The sequence below is a fragment of the Stigmatopora argus genome, chromosome 5 (genome assembly GCF_051989625.1).
Source record: "Stigmatopora argus isolate UIUO_Sarg chromosome 5, RoL_Sarg_1.0, whole genome shotgun sequence".
In the NCBI taxonomy this organism is placed as follows: domain Eukaryota; kingdom Metazoa; phylum Chordata; class Actinopteri; order Syngnathiformes; family Syngnathidae; genus Stigmatopora; species Stigmatopora argus.
The window spans coordinates 18,903,907-18,925,438 of record NC_135391.1 but is presented as its reverse complement, the minus strand read 5'-3'; the positions used below and the strand labels follow the sequence as shown (position 1 = coordinate 18,925,438).

General features: G+C 39.9%; 1 protein-coding gene across 2 annotated transcripts in view; it reads left to right on the top strand.

The window, feature by feature from the left end:
* The window catches only part of vps13a (vacuolar protein sorting 13 homolog A), a 109,431-nt gene extending 92,975 nt beyond the window's left edge, over window positions 1-16,456 (top strand). For both annotated transcript variants that reach the window (XM_077600466.1, XM_077600465.1), the window contains 12 exons: window positions 872-1,017; window positions 1,101-1,182; window positions 2,281-2,394; window positions 2,476-2,551; window positions 4,582-4,745; window positions 4,821-4,866; window positions 5,961-6,084; window positions 6,156-6,270; window positions 10,833-10,918; window positions 10,995-11,118; window positions 14,785-14,859; window positions 15,904-16,456. In XM_077600466.1, the coding sequence (XP_077456592.1) occupies window positions 872-1,017; window positions 1,101-1,182; window positions 2,281-2,394; window positions 2,476-2,551; window positions 4,582-4,745; window positions 4,821-4,866; window positions 5,961-6,084; window positions 6,156-6,270; window positions 10,833-10,918; window positions 10,995-11,118; window positions 14,785-14,859; window positions 15,904-15,954 (1,203 nt within the window). In that variant the 3' untranslated portion in view covers window positions 15,955-16,456. The remainder of the gene's footprint in view (window positions 1-871; window positions 1,018-1,100; window positions 1,183-2,280; window positions 2,395-2,475; window positions 2,552-4,581; window positions 4,746-4,820; window positions 4,867-5,960; window positions 6,085-6,155; window positions 6,271-10,832; window positions 10,919-10,994; window positions 11,119-14,784; window positions 14,860-15,903) is intronic.
* Window positions 16,457-21,532: the final 5,076 nt, after the last annotated feature.

The following is a 21,532-nucleotide window of genomic DNA, read 5'->3' as shown; positions in this document are numbered from 1 at the left end:
TAGAACCTCGCTACACTCAACTGGGCTCTAATCGGCTGTCTCAGAACAAACACTGTTTCAAGATTTTCTACTGTGCTTTTGACCGCCGTTTGTCGTCACGTAGTTCTGACAATGTTTTTTGTTGAGTTTTTCCAAGTGTTGATAGGATTGGTTTGGATTGGATAACTTTATTCATCCGTATTCGGGAAATTTCGTTGTCACAGTAGCAAGAGGGTGAGGATGCAGGAATAGGAAAGGCATTTTAGACATAAATAGATAGGTAATAAGTAAGTTAATAAATAAATACATGAATAAATATATAAATAAATAAGCGTGTCTCTGAAGCAGCTTCTTCTGTTTTTGTCATCATGCCTCACAAGAAAATTACCAGTGCCAATGAAAAGAAGTGGTCAGGGAGGAGGACTTTGAAGAATTGGTCGAGGGGCATAAAAACAAACTCTAGAGTTAATGGACCACTCGCCAATTCAGGAGGAATATAACGAGAAGGCGGACTACTCTTTTGCCTACCGTTAGCTTTTTCTTGTTCCCCTGCGTTTCAACACGGATATATTTTGTATGATTTTATTCATTTTGAGACATTAATAAATCATTTTCTTGTAATTTTCTCTCATTTTTGTGTGTTTCTCACATCTTTCATACAAAATTGGGACACTTTGACCAATTTTAAAGGGTTTAGTTGGTAGTTGTGTGAGGACCCTGAAACTAATTAGATAATTTACATATAATGCACTGCTCTACTTATGAAGGTTTCAATTTACGAAAATAGCTCTGCAACCAATTAATTTCGTAAGTGGAGGTACGACTATATATTTTTTTCTCCTAAACTTTACTTCCGCTGTGTTACACTGCTTTCTTTCTGTTTTTTCCCCAGCTCCACCTGAGTTTTTCTCTGAGCACAGGCGGCGAGGATGGCCTGAAGGAAAAGCGGGAAAGGGAACTCATACCTGTGCAGTCGCTCAACCTATTGCTTAAGAGCATCGGCGCCACACTCACTGACGTGCAGGACGTCGTCTTCAAGTACGTGGCCGGAAAAATAAATAAATAAATAAATAAAATAACAGGTCACAAAGTGACTCATAATTAAATGTTGCTTTCGTCAGGCTGGCTTTCTTTGAGTTGAACTTCCGGTTCTGCACCACACAGCAGCTCCAGTCGGAGGTGATCCGGCATTATTCCAAACAGGTATCCATTGTCTTAAACTTATCTAAAGATTATTTCAGGGTTTCCTGCATAAAATATGCAATTTTATTGGCTTACCAGGCTTCCAAAACACTGAGGGGAAAACTATTAGATATCGTAATCAAATTATGCACCGTTTAGCGTTACCACTAAACTTAAATATAAGGAAACGTATAGATTTTATGTATTGGAACAATCCAAATGAAGCATATAACAAATTTTTACAGATTAAAGGACTGAATTGTCCCTACCAAGTAATTCAATCATTTGTCAGGTAAGAAAACGACCTAAAACACTCCATTGTCTGTTATGAACGAATCAGGCAAAACATAGGCTTTGTTCTTGTTTCTTAAAGCATGAGGACGGTCAAACTTGTTGATTAAGGATGGCTTTTCCAAAAGCATCCTCACACATGAAGAGCGTCAGGCGATCCGTGTGAACCTGAGCACATTCAGTTCATTTTTGAATAAGAATGTCCGGGAAAGCACCCGCTTTGCCATTTTTTCCCTTAGTGCTGAGTTGAGTGACAGTCCTCTGTCTTCCACCATTTCGCGTAGTGGCAATTGGAAGACAAGGCATTGGCTCCCACTTGCGAGTTTCAGTGTGGATCTTCACATTTTTATGAACTTTCTTTGTTCATGCAAAAATCTGCAATATAGTGAAGCCGCAAAGGTTGAAGCTGCAAAGTGAAGAAGGATCACAGTATGGAGTTGTTTTCATGGATAGCTAATCTTGGCAATCAAATGGTCTTATCGCTCAGGTGCTTGAGAAGAATGGTAGGATCCTTCTCATGGTATTTGGTTCAAAAGCCAGAGGTGGAACGTACCACGCTAGCCCCACCTCTGACTGGGAGGGCTACAAACGAACAACTGTTTGTTCATTTCTAGCTTTTTCATTTCAAATGTATTGGACACATACTTGTGATTAACTCATTATCGAGTTTTCTTTCAGTTTTTGAGAGCCACATAATTAGAAGTCTACAATCGTCGATGGCACTAAAAGAGTTAATATTGCCTTTTTACGTCGTGATAGAATAAGTTCATTATAGTTCATTTTTTAAAGAATTCAACTCATAAATCAAGGTTCGGCTGTTAATTCCAGGCAATCAAGCAGATGTACGTGCTGGTGCTGGGGTTGGACGTTCTAGGAAATCCATTTGGGCTAATCAGAGGGCTGTCTGCTGGAGTTGAAGCGCTCTTCTACGAGCCCTATCAGGTAAGGATGAAGACTTGCATGCTTTTTCACACCACTATGACTACATTTGGCTGAATTGGGTGGTGTTTGGATGGTCCCCAGGGAGCCATCCAGGGACCAGAAGAGTTTGTAGAAGGCATGGCGCTTGGAGTCAAAGCTCTGGTTGGAGGAGCTGTCGGTAAGCAAATTTGCTTTTTTGGTATAACAGTGATTGAGCCACCGCGGATAGTTTTTAATATTATTATTTACTAAAATGTTTTTTTAATAAAAAAAAAACTTTTATAATCTTGTTTTTGTTTATTTAGGGTTTAACATTAAATTGAACCTTTTTTGTTAGTTTTGATGTCTTTTTATGTAAAAGATCCCGACAAAGATTGTAAAACTTCTTTAATGATGTCATTGTTAACATTTTTCATATTGTGTCTTGGTTCCACATGCTAAGAAACAACATATTTTGACCAGAATTTTGGTTGTTTTACACATTTCGGAGGGGGGACAACGGACTCATCTCGACCGGCTTAATCTGTGATACGTGGAAGGTGGGATGGATGCATAGGGCTGACGGAAGCTTGAGCCGCACGGGTTTATCACCCATTTGATCTCATAGGGACAGATGAAGTGGGGAGACAGCTTCCTGGAGTTGGTCCCAAAGGGGAGATCCCAGGACGACAACAAGACCTTCTGGTCGACGACAGGCCGGTGGCGGGGCGGGGCTGCGATTGACCTGTCTGTAGGTGCGCATGAGGGAGCGTTGTATTGCAGCCCCGGTCTTGGTCCAAGATACAGGCACATTTGGCAAGGTTTGACTGGACGAACGGCACAGCAATATCAGCCTCTGGAGAGGGGAACAAGGGGGGTTGATATCCGAGAGCTCCCTGGAAAGGGGACAGGTTAGAAGAGGCGCTATGGTGCAAATTGTGGGTGTACTCAATCCAGGCAGCTGGTCGCTCAGGTGATCGGTCGGGCCTGGGTGGTGCAGCGGAGCGCAGCCTCCAGCTGCTGATTGGTACGCTCGCATTTTCTGTTCGTCTGTGGGTGATAATCGGAAGAGAGGCTCACTGTTATGTTAAGAGCTGAGCAGAACGCAGACCAGACATCTGGTGTTGCTTTACCCATCTCGTGTTTGACCTGTGATTGGGTGACAGGCGCATCCATCATAAAATTACGAGCAAATATTTATCTTGAAATACGAGACACATTTTGAAATACGAGCATACCGCGGACGCGAGAGGCTGCTCATAAGAACATCATGGGCACTGTCTTTCTGGTCGCAACTCCCTCGTGTAATGTCTCTACGAGCACTGGGCGTTGCATTTTTTCAGTGTTTTTTCCCCCGTTAGTCAGTGCGAATGGCGGAGCTTGTTCGCTAATACGAGAGGAGTACTACTTCCCGGGCAAGTTGGCAAGTGGTCGTGCGTTATCCTATTGTGAGAACATTTGTCTGCATCATTTTCGGAATATTTTAAAGGGAAGACAAAAGCAAACAACCCTCGATAGGTTGCATATGAAAGTCAGGGTGGAGGCGGGGCAAATAGAGCCAACCCGAGAGAAGACAGGTATAAAAATTTAAAACAAAATTAGAATTAAGTTTAGTGTAAGGTTAGATTAAACTTATTTTTTAGTGTGTCTGCATCGTAATCCAGGTTCATTTAAACTTGTTTATGTTATGTTACGAGCGCGTTGATGTGCAAAAAGTCCCCCCATCTCTCTGCCCCTCTCTCACTCCCCACCGCGAAATCGTCTAATTTTAGTACAATTGAACACATTTTAGTACTATTAAACCACTAGTTATTTGTTACTTTGTTAATAGATGGTGAATTAGAGTAAATAAAAATGTTTTTCCAATCCAATATCCTGTTTTTGGTGTTTTTTCAGAGGGTTGGAACAAATTAATTTGTTTTTAGTTCATTTGAGTTACGAGTAAATTTACATACGAGCTCAGTCCCGGAACACATTAAGCTCGTATCTCGAGGTACCACGATTATAAAGCACTTTGAGCAACATTTACATGTGCTATCTTTAAGGAAATGAGTTTGCCACGCTAACAAAGTATGCTAATATGACACAACACTGGACGGATAAAGAATGGATTCCAGCGGACACTGAGTCATTAAGTGTTTCTATTCAGTGACTTCATGCTGTCATTTTTGTGTTCTCATCAAACAACTAACTACATATGTCATAAAAAAATCTCCTATGACTTTACAGGAGGCATAGCAGGGGCAGCCTCCAGGATCACAGGAGCCATGGCCAAGGGCGTGGCTGCCATTACCATGGATGAGGAGTACCAGCAGAAGAGGAGGGATGCCATGAACACGCAGCCCAGCAGTTTCAAAGAAGGTCTCACCAGGGGGGGCAAAGGATTGGTGTCTGTACGTGTTGTGGTACTTTCTCCCATTTATTGTTCAGACGAAGCAGTCGTCTTATTTTGGCTATTTTCTGCTCAGGGTTTCGTCAGTGGAATTACAGGCATTGTCACCCAACCGATTGCAGGTAGGAACTTCTTGTTGACGATAACAGACCTCTGATCATCTTTCTAAAATGAGTTTATCACAAGTAGACAACCAATCCATTTGAATTGGGAGGATGGCAGCGAATTAATGTCTTTCACTGTCAATGGAGGTGGATGAGTTAAATCATCTTTCTCATCTCATTTTCTGAACCGCTTTATCTTCATTAGGGTCGCGGGGGGTGCTGGAGTCTATCCCAGCTGTCTTCGGGCCACAGGCGGGGGACACCCTGAATCGGTGACTAGCCGATCGCAGGGCTCAAGGAGACGGACAACCATGCACTCTCACACCCATACCTAGGGGGCAATTTAGAGTGTCTAATCAGCCTACCATGCATGTTTTTGGAATGTGGGAGGAAACCGAAGTATCCGGTTGAAACCCACGCAGGCCCGGGGAGAACATGCAAACTCCACACAGATGGACATGACCTGGATTTGAAGCCAAGACCCCAGAGCTATGAGGCCGACGCGCTAACCACTCGTTCCACCGGGCCGCCCTTAAATCATCTGACGTCATTGACATTTTCATCAACATTTTTCGTTTGGATACTTAATATAAAATTCACCGATATACAGAAGCCGCGGATGTTGAAACCGCAAAGTGGTGAAGGATGACAGTATGTACTATTAATAAAAAATCCATGCCAAAACTCGCAAACGGAAGAGAGGAGATTAAAAATTACGGAAGTCAGAGCACCGCTTCTTCTTCGCTGCTGAAATGGGTGGCAAAAAGCGTAGAAGACGATGCGAAATTTCACCATAGAAGAATGACGCGCCGATAATACAAGTTTTGCAAATGGAACATATCAACTGTTCCCAACAGGGACATAGGGGTCTATAAAATAGTCTCCATTTTAGTGGCGCTTAAGGAAAAAAAAAATAATTACTCATTTTTCAGTAGCTTAAATAACGCCATCATGATTTTTAATGCATTTTGGGATGCAGGGAATGTGCCTATGAAAGGCATAGTGTTGTATTCTGCGGACTGATTCCATGGTGGACTATTGAAAGCCATCTACATGACAAACATTTTGAGAGTCAATTAATAGTTTGATTTCATTGTTGATCTCAATCATAGGAGCTCAAAGGGAAGGAGCGGCAGGCTTCTTCAAAGGTGTTGGGAAAGGCCTGGTGGGAGCCGTTGCCAGGCCGACTGGAGGCATTATCGACATGGCCAGCAGCACTTTTCAAGGCATCAAAAGGTTAATTTGATTACGTCAGTTATGCACAAAGACCGACATTTGACTCTATACCCCCCGCGCGCTTTTTTTAGGGCGGCGGAGACATCTCAGGACATCGAATCACTCCGCCCCCCTCGCTTCATCCACGAGGACGGCGTCATACGGCCATACAAGCAAAGGGAGGGCATCGGAAGCCAGATGCTTCAGGTAGGACCTCGTAATTTACTTCAATTTCTGAATCATCACTCTCATTTGCCTCCAGAATCATGTAGTAGTACGACAAGTGCTACACTGTACATATTGTCGATTTCAAAAGAAAACAACCAATAATGATTTTTCAAATCACTCACTGCCACATCTATTACCGTTAATAGATGTATGATTTTTATGTATTATATATATAATAATTTCAATCAATAGCTTGATTTGAAGTGTTCAATTTTTCTAATAATAAGTGAGAATTTGCAAAATTATGTAATATATTATTGCATTAATTGTCCAGTAGAGTTTGCTGCAAGCCCCTCTCAGTCAAAATAGTTATAAATGAAAAAAAAAAAATATATATATATATATATATATATATATATATATATATATATATATATATATATATATATATATATATATATATATATATATATATATATATATATATATATATATATATATATATATATATATTATTTTTTTTAAAAATGTATAACTATTTTGACTGAGAGGGGCTTGCAGCAAACTCTACTGGACAATTAATGCAATAATATATTACATAATTTTGCAAATTCTCACTTATTATTAGAAAAATGGAACACTTTTAAAATTAATCATGATTGATTTGCAGACCCATTGAGAGTTTGCTGCAAGCCCCTCTCAAATAGTTATAAATGAAATATATATATATATATATATATATATATATATATATATATATATATATATATATATATATATATATAATATATATATATTTTTTTTCATTTATAACTATTTTGACTGAGAGTGGCTTGCAGCAAACTACTGGACAATTAATGCAATAATATATTACATAATTTTGCAAATTCTCACTTATTATTAGAAAAATGGAACACTTTTAAAATCAAGGTATTGATTGAAATTATTTTACTATAAATGCATTTGTGTAGAAACTACATCAGATGGTTGCATCAATGTCTCCCTCTTTCGATAAAGTGTTATATATGCCAACTTCTCCGGAATTTCCGGAGTTTACCCGGACAAGTAGTAATGCAAACTCCGGGACTCCTGACAACTTTCTTAAACTCCGGGAAATTCCCCAAAATTGTCACTAAATTATTTTTTTAAGCAACCATTTTGAAAAAGTACCGAATTTCCAATTTAAATTCCTCAAAAATTCACATCATCGCTTCAGCTTCTGCCATCTTGATTCAACTGCACTGTAAACCGGATGAATTCGGTAACACGAGTGCATTGTGAATCATCCGAGTTACAAGTTCTGACAAATGATTTGTCTTGTGCGACTTCAGCGTGGCAATCTATCCGGAATCGATTGCATAGGTAGCCTCTATCGCTTTAACATTTTCATTTTAGTTTTTTTCATAATGGAAGTATTATTAAGCCTGACTAAACCACCAGTCTTTTGTTTTTAAACAAATCCTATCATTTCTGGGGTTGTTCTAAAGGAAGTAGGAGTACACAACACTGGTAAGTCTTATCAATAAGCCTGCTCGGGATAAGCGCAAAATGGATGGCAATTTGGATTAAACTTCTAATAAGAAACCCAGACACTCGCAGAAGTTCATTGGTTTGCAATTGCCACTCAGAAGGTATACGGGTGCAAAGACTTGTGGATACACCAGCATTTTAAGTCAAACATACGTATTTACTCACAAGGTGAGACATTTAAATGTTCACCAACTTATTTTAAATTCATTCCTCCAGTATTTTAAGTCAAACATACATATTTCCTTACAAGGTGAGACATTCAAATGTTCGAGTTTGATTTATTTAATAAGGGACAGCACATATTAATGAACATATTTATATTCATGTTATTGAACACATATATGTAAATATGTAAGATTGTAGCCGAGGGCTAATTTCTATCTTTAGTCCCTTGTTCGATATGCATTCATTTTATTACCTATTATTATAATTTAATAAAATTATTAACTTACTTACAAAAACTGATACAATATGAACAAGCAATTGCCAAGCGACTTTGTCATCTTATCTTACAGGGATCACCCCTATTATTACTACCATCCTACGTGTTTTCGTGCCTATACAAAAATACAAGTACACAAGTAAAATTATCAAGAGGTGTATTCATTTAATGTTACAGTTATAATCTATGAAAATACTAATATATCAATATCTACCTTATTTTCTTGCATATAAGCTGCCCCGTGTATAAGCGCACCCTTAAAATTGTTGAATTTTACAATTTCTCGCGTATATGCTGCCCCCTGATTCACAACTTTCACCTCCATATTCATGGTTTTAATACGGAGTACAAATGTGTTACTTTGAAGGGAAAATCTTAAGAAAAATCATCACACGTGGTATTTCTGAGGTACCGTATGAATCAAAACGCACATTATTAGGGTTAATATCATAAGGGAGTTAATATGCCTGATTTTGTAAATGCAAAATATCAAATTATTTAATTTGAAAAAAGAAAAAAGTCTATCTTGATGAGAACCTGATGCTTTCGAATTACAGAAATTATAATGTTCTTACCAGAAGTTTAAGATGTTGTGGCAGCCATATTGCTTCTAATGTCAAAATATGTCAATTCTTTAGATGTTTCATATTACTCCAATAGTTGTTACTTTCGAGCAAGAAATAAAACGTAAAAAATCATAGTAGAATTTTGTTTGATTTCAAAATCAATGCTACTCGCGTCTAGCCAGTCAGAGCACGATTAACTAGGTTTAGACGGCAGCACCCGAGGTAAGATGGCCGCGCCCCGACCTAGGTAAGATTGCCTTACTCTGAGTGAGCAGTGACGTATCTTTTATGCAAGATATGTACGTTTTTTCTTTAATTTCTTTCAGGCCTCAAAATAAATTTTGTTTAGGGTTTCATCTGTTTATCTTTTCTCTATTTTGAAATAAATGACCGTATCGACGTCACTGTGCCATTGCATCATGACGTCATTGTGCCATGGCGGCATTAACTTGCAGTTTCGTGCATGTCGTGCTTTTATGCGCAAATAAGCCGTACCCTCGATTCAGTCATCATTTTTTTGTCCGACGAAAGCGGGAATAATGAGATAAAAATTGCGCAGGTAACAAAACTGATATTTTAGTGATCGACTGCAGGACCTTCGATCAGCCTTAACAACTATTGGGATGTGCTGGCATGGTAAAAGAGCACATCTATCACTACTCGTGTCTGGCCAGTCAGTGGACGTTTAACTGCAGTGGGATGGCGACGCCCTGTGAGTTTTTTCACGTTTTACTATTTTTCTTGAATTTCATTCATAGACGTCAGAATAATTATTTTTTAGCGTTTTATCTGTTTATCTTTTCTCTATTTTGAAATAATGACCGTATCGGCTGCATTGTCTTCCGTTATGGCGTTTTGTCTTTGTCACCTTGCAGTTTCGTGCAAGTCTTTTTATGCGCATATAAGCCGTACTCTGGATTCAGTCTTCATTTTTTTAGCGACAAATGTGGCTTATATGGGAGAAAATATGGTAAATATAATCTATATATTAAAAACTTGTAAATACTTTAAATACTGTACACAAAGTGAAAATAATTCCTCGCCGCTTAATATAAATAAATAAAGACAAGTTTATTGGAGTCCAGACCTTGAAGGGCAGCTCCGTTTGTGAAGGCTTTTGTAAACCAGGCTTTCCGGTTGCTCATTCAGTAGACGGTCAGCAAGGCTTTGTTCTCGTTTTTTAAAGCATGAGGATGCTCAAATTTATAGATTAAGGCTGGCTTTACCATGAACCCAGCCTGCACCATCCCCACTCAAGTGTCAGGCGATCCCTGTGAACTTTCAGTTTATCTTTGAATAAGAATGCTGGGAAGGCATCCTTTTCCTAAAAACTTTCTTCGCAAGATAACCATTCCCTTCAGTTATGTTAGGGAACTCCTCCTCGACGTACAGTGTCGCTGCTTGTTCCAGCTGGGGCTGGGTCGCGCGGGGCATTCCTCACTCGCCGCCGGCATGCGCCGCCGGATCGCAGGCCGACCGGCCGCTTGAGGCAGCGTACCCGCGCCGCACTCAGCTCGCTGTGGCTCCGCTTTTCACCATAAGTCCCCACTCCACAATGGGGAGGCAGCGATGGCTCCGGTAATGATTCTTCCACAGGAAGCTTAGGAGGCATTTTAAACAATGATTCAAAATCCAAACAAAGCTGGAAAAGGCTCATAGTTGTTGGTCATGTGCGTGATGGGAAATTCACTCGCAACAAAACAAGAAAAGGCAAGATCTCATACTACTCTGCCTTTTATTATATTCGTCACATCATTCTTCTGCAGTGAAATTCTTTGGCGCGTCATTCTTCTGCTGTGAAATTCTCCTTCTTTGGCTTTGAGTGCCACACAACAGAAAATGCAGTTTTCTCTTTCCTTGGGTTGTCTTTGTGTCATACAAAAATTGATTTGATGGTCTGAAACCTGCGTGTGTGATAAATATGCAAAAAACACAGAAATCAGGAAGGGGGCAAATACTTTTTCACAGAACTTTACGTATGTGTGTATGTATGTGTATATATATAGTCTTCATTTTCAACCTGCGACCACTATTTATTCATTCAGTTTTTTCTGTTTCCACAGAAAATCGAGAACGGTCGTTTTGCTAAATATCGTTATTTCGCACACGCCAAAGTCAATGACTCAGACTTCCTGATGATTACCAAGAGGTGAGCGGTCGCTAGGATTTGTGCTCGTTACTTTGCGTTTTTTACTTTTGGTTTCATTGTTTCATGTCATCTCTAGGGGAATTTTCTTCGTGACCACGGGCACCTTCGGTCAGCTGATCTGTGAGTGGCAATACTTGTTCGACGAGTTCACCAAAGAACCCACCATTGTCGAGAGCCGGCGTCTTCGTATCGAAGCCAAGGTGAGCACCTTTGGAGTCTACCCGTGTTTGTCGGCATGTGTGCATTTTTAAACTTGAAAAAAAATGTATGTACAGTAATACCTTGAGATATGAGCTTAATCTTTTCCGGGACCGAGCTCATATGTCAATTTATTCGTATCTCAAATAATTTTTTCCCATATAAAATGATTAAATACAAATACCGTAATTACTCGAATATAACGCGCACTCGAAAATAACACGCAGGTAATTTTGGGCCAAAAATATCTGGAAAAACGCAGTAATCGAATATAGTGCGCACCTAAAATTTCCCGCTGACGAAAATCAGAAATCTTACCTTTTTTTCTTCGTTTCACGATTGTTTTGTTCAAACTAATTTATTCATTAGAATCCTTCAAATGAAGAGTTCCTCTCTCTCTTTGTCTGTCCTCTTGTTATGATCGCGCCGCGTCGCTGGGTCGTCGCAGCGCGATCGGGGGCATCTGTTACGGTCGCGCCGCGTTGTGCGACGCGACCGTGGATGTAGGTAGACCCAAATGCAGGAAGCAGGAGAGGACGAGGCATTCAGCGTGATACGGAGTCCTTTAATGAATCAACCAAGGCGTGGAAACAAACGTGGCCGCATGCGGCGCGCATACGGACAGAGGCAACAGAATAACGACAGCTAGCGACCGCTAGCAACCGCTAACAACAGTCAATGATAGTCAACGATAGTGAACGATCCGGCGACGTGTGATGACGCGTCGCTACTTAAATACAGGAAACGAAAGCAAACAATGGATTGGCTACAGCCGGTATGCGTCAACTTCCTCTTCCTCCCATAACACATCATCCGATTGGCTTTACGAGATGACGTAAAATCCGTGCGTCGGCTGTACGAGATGACGTAAAATCCGTGCGTCAAAGTGAGTTTGACAATGCTTTTTTCGATCGAAAATTTGTAATTTATTTTAGTTATTGATTATAACACGCACCCCCAACTATTGGAATTAATTATATAGCAAAAATCTGCGTGTTATATTTGAGTAATTAAGGTAAATCTGTTCCCACCTTCCGAAAAAAACACCTAAATATAGGATATTACAATGGAAAAACATATTTTTAATTGTGTTAATTCAGCACCTACACATAGAAGTAATAAATACCCATCTAGTGGTTATGATCTGCAATAACTGCAATTATTGTGTACAGTACAGTTATACCTTGAGATACGAGCTTAATGCTTTCCGGGACTGAGCACGTATGTCGATTTACTCGTATCTCAAATCAACGTTTCACATAGAAATGAACTAAATACAAATTAATTCGTTCACACCCTCTGAAAAAAACGCCAAAAAACAGGATATTACAAACATTTTTATTGGTTGCAATTCACCATCTACTTACAGAGTAACAAATAAACAGTGGTTATGATGTTTAATAATAAAATGAGGCATTATTTTATACTACGGGGAATTCGTGAATGGGGAGAGAGAGTCACTTGACGCATGCGCTCGTAACGTAACAAACTTTAAATTTAACATAAATGAACTTAGATTCCTATACACATACACTTAAAAAGTTTTCATCTTACATTACACTAAATGTAAACCTTCTTGTGCAATAACCAAGGCAAAGAGGTTCATGTATTCCACCGCGGCTTTCGGGGCGAACTTCCTGCTTCTGCATTGTATTGACGAGTCCTCTTCTGTACTCCCTGTACACATACAACTGTACACTGACCCACCAGTCTAAATCCATCATCAAATTTCTCCGCTGACACCACTGTGGTCGGACTCATCTCAGGGGGGATGTGTCTGCCTACAGAGATGAGGTCAACAAACTGTCTTTGTGGTGTTTGGTGAACAATCTCACACTAAACACCACGAAAACTAAAGAAATAATCCTGGACTTTCGCAAACGCAGCACAGATCTGGCCCCACTCCTCATAAATGGAGTATGCATAGACAGTCCTTCAAATTCCTGGGGGTCCACGTCACGGACAAGCTCTCCTGGTCTACCAACACCACGGCATGCAGGACAAATGCGTGAAGAAACGGTGAAGAAGGCCCAGAAACGACTCAATTTCCTGAGGGGACTCAGGAGGAACAACTTGAACACTAAGCTTCTGGTAACCTTCTATAGAGCCACTGTGGAGAGCATCCTGGCATACTGCATTACAGTGTGGTACGCTGGAAGTACGGCAGCAGACAGAAAGGCCACGCAGAGAGTGATCAACACTGCCCAGAAGCTCATCGGCTGCTCTCTGCCCTCCCTGGAAGACATTGCCAGCCCTCGCTACCTCAGCAGAGCCGGGAACATTGTCAGGGACCCATAACACCCTGGTCACAACCTGTTCCAGCTGCTGCCCTCTGGCAGACGCTACAGGTCTCACAAAGCACGAACAACTAGACTTAAGGACAGTTTTTTTTCTTCCCACAGCCATCAGGACTCTGAACTTGCATTAGCACAACACACAATCCCTTCTGTGCAATAACTTCGGGGTGTGCAATAATATCTTAGATTGTGCAATATTTTAGAATTTACCTTAACAGGATGTGACTCTATTTATTTATATTACTTATTTATGTTCTTTTGCTGGGAAAAAGCACTTTGTGGAGTAGCACCACCAATTTCGTTATACGCAGCTGTGTATGATGACAATAAGTCTTTTGATGGTTGATGATTGATGCCAGCTCAGTCACACGTATACTAGTAATGTGTTTCGATTATTTTCGTGCTTAATATTGATTGTCATCGTACGCCTTTTCTTCGCACTACCCTTCATTGCACCGGCTTGCTTTGGATCCATCGTGTTTCCCTTAATTCTGCACTGGCTAATGCAAAAAAAAAAAGAAAACGGGAAAGATGCAACGCTCCGCTCAGAGCTCGTATAGATCTTTACACGAGGGAGATGCGGCGAGAGAGTGCGGGAAATCATAAAGCAGCCTCTTGCGGCCTGGCCAACTGGCTGTCTCAAATGCTCGTATCTCAAAAGTTGTCTCATATCTCAAGGTAAATATTTGCTCGGAATTTTACTCGTATCTCAAATTCCTCATATGTCGGGACACTCATTTATCAAGGCATTACTGTACAGTGGTACCTCGAGATACGAGCTTAATTCGTTCACAATAAGCTTGTGAAGGCCTTGAGGCAGATTTCTGACCCTGGCCACAAATAATGGCTGAAATGTAATTGCTTAAATGCTTCAATATGAAAACACACATCTGGAAGCAGTGCAACCAGGGGGAAAAGCAATGAAAGGAAGCTAACAGACAATTTGGAATTATTTAATAAGTATTCATGGACAAAATATAATTAACATCAGTCTGTGATTCAGATATTTCTTAGGCCAGCAGAGAAGGCCTTGAAGGCCCTGACGGCACACATTGAGATTTGACAGCCAGAAATCTTGCTTGTTTGTGGATGACCAAATACTTATTTTCCTCTCTAATTTGGAAAAAAAAAAATTAAAAATCAAACAACGTGATTTTCAGTTTTTTTCCACATTCTGTCTCTCATGGTTGAGGTTTAGCCATGTTGACAATTACAGGCCTCTCTAATATTTTCAAGTAGGAGAACTTGCACAATTGGTGGTTGACTAAATACTTATTTGCCCTACTGTATCTTCTCATTGTTAGTATTTTCACAAATCCTGAATTAATTGCCTTTATTATCATCCTGACCGTCTTGCAACTTGTTGCTTAGGAGCGAGTGAAATCGGTGTTCCACGCCAAAGAGTTTGGCAAGATCATCAACTTTAAGACGCCTGAGATCGCCAAGGTGAGCCATCATCTGTACCATCAGAAACAAGTAAATCTGTGCCACTGGAATTTGAATTTCGAAAACTATATTTATTTTAGCGGCTCTGTGTATAGTCGTCTGCACATCCACCTGATAGTTCTGAGATCAAGGGTTAAATTCCGACCTTTTTGATTGGAGTTCGTAGGTTCTCTCCGGACTTGTGTGGGTTCTCTCTGGGTACTCCAGTTTCCTCCCACATCCCAAAAAGATGCAGGGTACGCTGGTTGAAAACTTTAAATTGCACCTAGGTATGAGTGAGCGTGAATGGTTGTCAGTCTCCTTGTGCCCTGTGACTGGCTGGGAACCAATTCAGGGTGTTCCCTGCCTGTTGCCTAAAGATGGCTGGGATAGGCTCCAGCACCCCCGCAACCCTTGTGAAGATAAGGGGTTCAGAAATTGAATGGGAATATTTATTTTAGCATTAGAATTGAACACTTGACTTTTTTCAGCTTCAAAATTCTGAAAGTTCTGTCGCAAAAATTAAACTGCAAAAAAAATTCATGGTAAAATTTGGGCCGGACTAAGTTCATAATCCAGTTGCAAAAGAATTTAGTTCCCAAAAATTTGTTTGTGGATATTCAGCCGCCAAAAAAAATCAGTAATAAAAACAGTCAGTAGCGAAAATTCAGTGACAATTTTTTTTTGCAAAAATTCAGCAATCATTATTGGGCCACACAAAGTCCTGGTGCAAAAATTCAGTCACAAAAAAATTAAAAGCGAAAATTCACTTGCAAAAAAAAATACTAGCCAGAATTCATTTGCAAAAGAATTCAGATGCTAACAAAGTCAGTAGCGAAAATTCACTGGCAAAAAGCTCAAAAACCTTTTTTTTGCTACTGAATTTTATCCAACTGAATCTTTTGTGACTGAATTTTTTTGCAACTGAATCTTCAGTGACTGAATTTTTGCTACTGATTTTTTTTCTTTTTTTAGAATTTCAATTTGAAAATCCAGTAACACAGATTTACTTGCTTAACTTTATATTGGAGTAAATTATGCATTTGGTCTTAATTGTCTTTTCAGTGGGTCCTCACCAAACTCGAGGATGCAAGAGACACTTTACCCAAATACTGAAATGCACTAACGCATATGGAGCATTGACTTCAAGAGGAAAATCTGTGCATTTGTGTGCTTTGTTCACGTTCACTAAGTCCGAATTAACAAATGCTCAAGCGGCTTACTGTACGCAAAAAAACACAATAGAGCTCATGGCCATCCATATCAGTTCTCCAACAAGCCCCAATTTAATTAACAAAGGGAATTATACCAGTTCCCTTTTTTCCTTTCAAATTCACGCCCTCATGGAATGACTCATTCCCAACCACAACTATTGTATTGTAGGGGTTTTCTCTTAGTTAAAACTCAGGAATGCGTGAGTTGAGCAAGGCATGTCATTTTTTTATACTGAACTGCTGTAATAATAACATATATTATTCAAATAGATATGAATATGTTCACATAATATGCTTGTTGGAAGCAGAATGGAATTATCAAGTTTTATGTCACCATCGCTATTGTAAATTGTCTCTGAATTTGACTTTTGTTGGTGTTTAGACTAAATCAAAATTTCACACAATTATGAAAAATGTGGCTTTCTTTTTGTGTCATTTTTTTATTTTATGGAAACATGAGCATATTTTGGTAATAACTTTAACAAACTTTTGAATGTTTTTACCAGATCTTCAGAATTGGGACAAAGTTCAAAAAGATAAAATAAATTATTTGGGGTTTTTTTTGCCAGGATTTTTTCTCAATCAAATGCAAAGATTTTTTTGCTGTTTTTTTCCTCACAAAAATAAAAAAAAATCAGTAAATGTTTTGATTGATAAGGTTCTTAATTTCCTTTTTGGTTTAACCCCTTGCTGCCCGCTTTGTTATTAAATATATTTAAATAGTATTAATAGAAAATACTAAATATAAAATATCAAATACAGCTAAAAATTAGAAAATGCTAAAAATAAAAATACTAAAATCATTTTTACAAATAAATATAAGTAAATATAAAACCAATGTGAATATTAAAATATATTTAAAAATGAAACAATATAAAATTGAAAATTAAAAAAATAAAGGCACTATTTTTATTTGGCTTATATTTACTGTCATATATTTTCAAAAAAAAATCATTTTTTCCTTTAAATCCTTTTTTTTAATTCACTTAATTTGGGGTTTTTTGTATTGGATTTTGCCTTTTTTTCATGTTTATTTCTTAAATGTAATTTCAGGCATCAAGGAGATAATTATACAACAACTTAAAGATAAAACATGGATCTGACTATTTTTTATCATGAATTTTTGTGTTTGTATTTTTCGGATCAATGAGAAGAAACGCATCCACAAAGTATATATTCATGCATTAATTAACTCTTACTTCTGTTGATGATGGCATCAGTCCAATCATGTAGCTCTATAAGAACTAAACTCTTTAAAGGACTTTATCACACTGCCAGCCTTCCCAGTTCCAATGAACTGGACGTCTATCATTGTCAATGGCCGCTCAATAATTAATGTCATAGGCTACAATAAAGGCTCTACCAGGGCTGCTGGCGTTCAGATAGGGAGCTGGATCGCAAGCTGAATGCGGTGACAAGGTTACTGGATCAACCACTAGCTGGATGCAGTGCTCGATCGGCTTCATTCGACGCGGATTGATCAGCCTGGTAGGAGAGAGGCCAGAAAAGGATATACGTATTTAATGGGAGGTTTTGGTCAAAAACAAGGACCATTTGATCTGATGTGAAAACGTTAAATGTGTCAATTATTTCAAATGTTAGAAAATTAATATGAACAGGCATAAATGTGAAGTTTGTATTTGGAATTGTAAACTAGTTGGAAAATGTTAGGTAAAAGAAATAATCACAACCAGTTTTTTTATTTATTTTTTGGGAGTGGGTGAAGAAGTGGAAGATTTAGTTGAAAGCAGCCCACCCCACTTAGTGACTAACTGGCTGGCTTCGATCTATTGGATTGTTTGACATGTCAAGATATGTAGATGGGATTTAGCAAAGATGACCATTCCGCTCGGAAAAGTGAGCCTAACTAAAATTAACTCATTCGCTAGTATAAACAATGAGGCTTTTGACATTCAACTGCTCATAACTACAGAATGAAAAATGGGAAACAATTTTGGGGGATAAAAGATCAAATTTTTCGTTTTGTAAGGTGTCTTTTCATGTTGCCATCGAAAACAAGATAATGTGGCACTCGAAAAATCAGTCAAAATGATCACAAATGGTGGCAAGGAATGACTGGACCGTCAGTTGTACTTTTAGTGAGACAAACACTCAGGCAACACCATTTGTCAATTACTGTAAATAGAGGTGGACTAAATGCAACAAAAAAATGAGAAAGGGAGCAATGAAATTCAGTGCTGTGAAAAAGTGTATTTGTCCCGTTCCTGATATCGGTGTTTTTTGCACATTTATCACTCACAGGTTTCAGACCATCAACTCAATTTTCGCATGACACAGACAACAGAAGGAAAGAGAAAATGCAGTTTCTAAATGATTTTATTTACCAAGGCAGAAAAAATTACAAACGTGTCTGTCCCTCTGTGAAATTTTAATTGCCCACCCCCCTTTGTTTAAACACAAAATAACTGACTAATCACAATTGTAGGAAAGCTGAGTTCAATTTCACAGGCCACACCCACCTGATTACCACCACATGTTGAATCAAGAAAACACTAAAATAGAATGGGTCAGACAAAGTGAAGTATGCTACAAGATTAGAGCACCCTGCCACGATCCAAAGGAATTCAAGAAGAAATGCAAAAAAAAAGTGATGGACATCTATCAGTCTGGAAAATGTTACAAAGCCATTTCTAAGGCATTGGGGCTCTAGCGAACAAGTGTCAGAGCCATTATCCACAAATGGAGAGAACTGGGAACAATGGCAAACCTCCCAAGTGCTCGGTCAGCTAAAATTACTCCAAAAGTGCGAGGACGACTCATCCAGGAGGTCACAAAAGAACCTAGAAAAACATTGAAAGACTTGCAGGCCTCGCTGGCATTAGTTAAGTTCAATGTTCATGACTCTACTATAAGAAAAACACTGGCCAAAGCTGACATCCATCGAGGAGCTCCAATGCGAAAACCAATGGTGTGCCAAAAGAATATAAAGGCTCGTCTTACATTTTCCAAAAAACATCTTGATGATCCTCCACACTTTTGGAAGCACATTCTGTGGACTGAAAGTTGAGCCCCCTGATGGCCGGCTGACGCGGCCGGCATGTGCCACCAGACCGCCGGCCGACTGGGCGGGAATTAAACTTCCACTTTGGGACAAGGCCAATGGCGTCGGAGCGTAAGGTCGCCCGGAGCATGCATTTTTCCACAATTCCGGGCCATTCCACCGTCAGTTCCACTACCACGAGGCTCCTGGTGTCCGCTTTAGTCGTCTTTATTGCATAACGTCGCCCGGAGCTCGCATTTCTGTAAAAAAAATCCCCCTGGGCCGATGAGCTTTGCTGTCCACTTCCCCGAGCAGGTTGTATTTTCAAATAAGCGCCACGTAGTAAAGTCACACAGGGCTCGCATTTCTGATAAAAATCCACCTTCACAGAGCCTCAGAAAGCTCTATTTTTGGATCAAAATGATGGCCACCACCTGCTGCCCGCCATTTTTTCCCTCGGTGCTGAGTTGAGAGTGACCGTCTTCTGTGTGACTGTCTTCCGCCATTTTCTTAGTGGCAAGCGGAAGACGGGAGTGGGTTCCGCTGGCGAGTTTCAGCATGGATTTTCATATTTTTATGAACTCCGCTACTATCTTTTCTTTTGAGACGCTCTAAGGATGCTTATAGGTCTGTAGTTGTTGGTTATTGTGGCTGGTTCCCTGATTTGAGGACCGTTGTGATAACTGAGAACTTCCAGGATTCAGGGAAGAGACTCATTTAAGGATTTGTTTACAATAGTGGTTAATGCAGCGAAGAGAGATTACATGTGGTATTTCAGAAATGTTACATCCATGTTAAGCGCATCTTTCGCTCTGGAACTTTTGAGACCAGATACAACTTTCTCAATCTGTGACTGCGAAACTATGTTCAGATTAAGAATGGGTTCATTGGTGTTTAGTGGTTATGATGGGTGATATTCTATTTGAGGGATGCTAGGTGTCAGTTCTTTAACGGAGTCTATAAAATAATCATTTTAATCAAACATCAAATCAAAAGCCTTATTGTCATTATACACAGCTGCGTATAACAAAATTTGTGGTGCTACTCCACAAAGTGCGTTTTCCTAGGTAAGACATAAATAAGTAATATAAAAATATAAAAAGTCACATCCGGGCAAGGTGAATTCTAAAATATTGCACAATCGAATATATTGCACAATCTAATATATTGCACACCCCGAAGTTATTGCACAGAAGGGATTGTGTGTCGTGCTAATGCAAGTTCAGAGCCCTGATGGCTGTGGGAAAAAACTGTCCCCAAGTCTATTTGTCAATGTTTTGTGAGACCTGTAGCGTCTGCCAGAGGGCAGTTGCTGGAACAGGTTGTGACCAGGGTGGTATGGGTCCCTAAAAATGTTGAGGGAGCGAGGGCTGGCAATGTCATCCAGTGAGGGCAGAAAGCAGCCGATGATCTTCTGGGCGGTGTTGGTCACTCTCTGCATGGCTTTTCTGTCTGTTTCCGTGCTTCCAGCGTACCACACTGTAATGCAGTATGCCAGGATGCTCTCCACAGTGGCTCTATAGAAGGTTACCAGAAGCTTACTGTCCAAGTTGTTCTTCCTGAGTACCCTCAGGAAATGGAGTCGTTTCTGGGCCCTCTTCACCACTGCTGTGGTGTTGGTAGATCAGGAGAGCTTGTCCATGATGATGTCCCCCAGGAATTTGAAGGACTGGACCCTGTCTACGCATACTCCATTCATGAGGAGTGGGGCCAGATCTGTGTTGCGTTTGCGAAAGTCGAGGATTATTTCTTTATTTTTCGTGGTGTTTTGTGTGAGATTGTTCACCAAACACCATGAAAACAGTTTGTTCACCTGATCTCTGTAGGCAGACTCATCCCCCCTGAGATGAGTCCGACCACAGTGGTGTTATTGGCAATTTTGATGATGGAGTTAGAGTGGTGGGTCGGTGTAGTCGTATGTGTACAGGGAGTATAGAAGAGGACTCAGTACACATCCTTGAGGGGAGCCAGTGCTCAGTGTAATGGAGGAGGAGGAGAGGTGGGGACCAAGTCTAACAGTTGGTGGACGATTGGTTAAGAAGTTCTTAATTAAGCAGCAGATGGAAGAAGATAGTCCAAGGTGGGAGAGTTTGTCAGCCAGAATGTCCGGAATTATAGTGTTGAAGGCTTAGCTATAGTCAATGAAAAGCATCCTCGTATAGTTCCCCTGGTGCTCCAGGTGGCTCAGTGCTGTGTGTAGAGCTACGGCGATGGCGTCCTCAGTGGACCTGTTTGCTCTATAAGCATACTGGTGAGGGTCAACTGAGGGAGGGATTGTATCCCTGATGTGACGGGCAACCAACACCGGTTTAAGGTTGTAGCAATGTCCCTTGGATCACAGATTGTTTTCTCCTTCAATTGTAGTTGCCTTATTTGTTTGTGCTTTGAAGTTCCTTCCAATTTTGTAATATTTTTCCAGATCTCTATAGTGTTCCTTTTTGTGGTGCTAAATATGTTTATAAAGAAATTCGATTTTGCA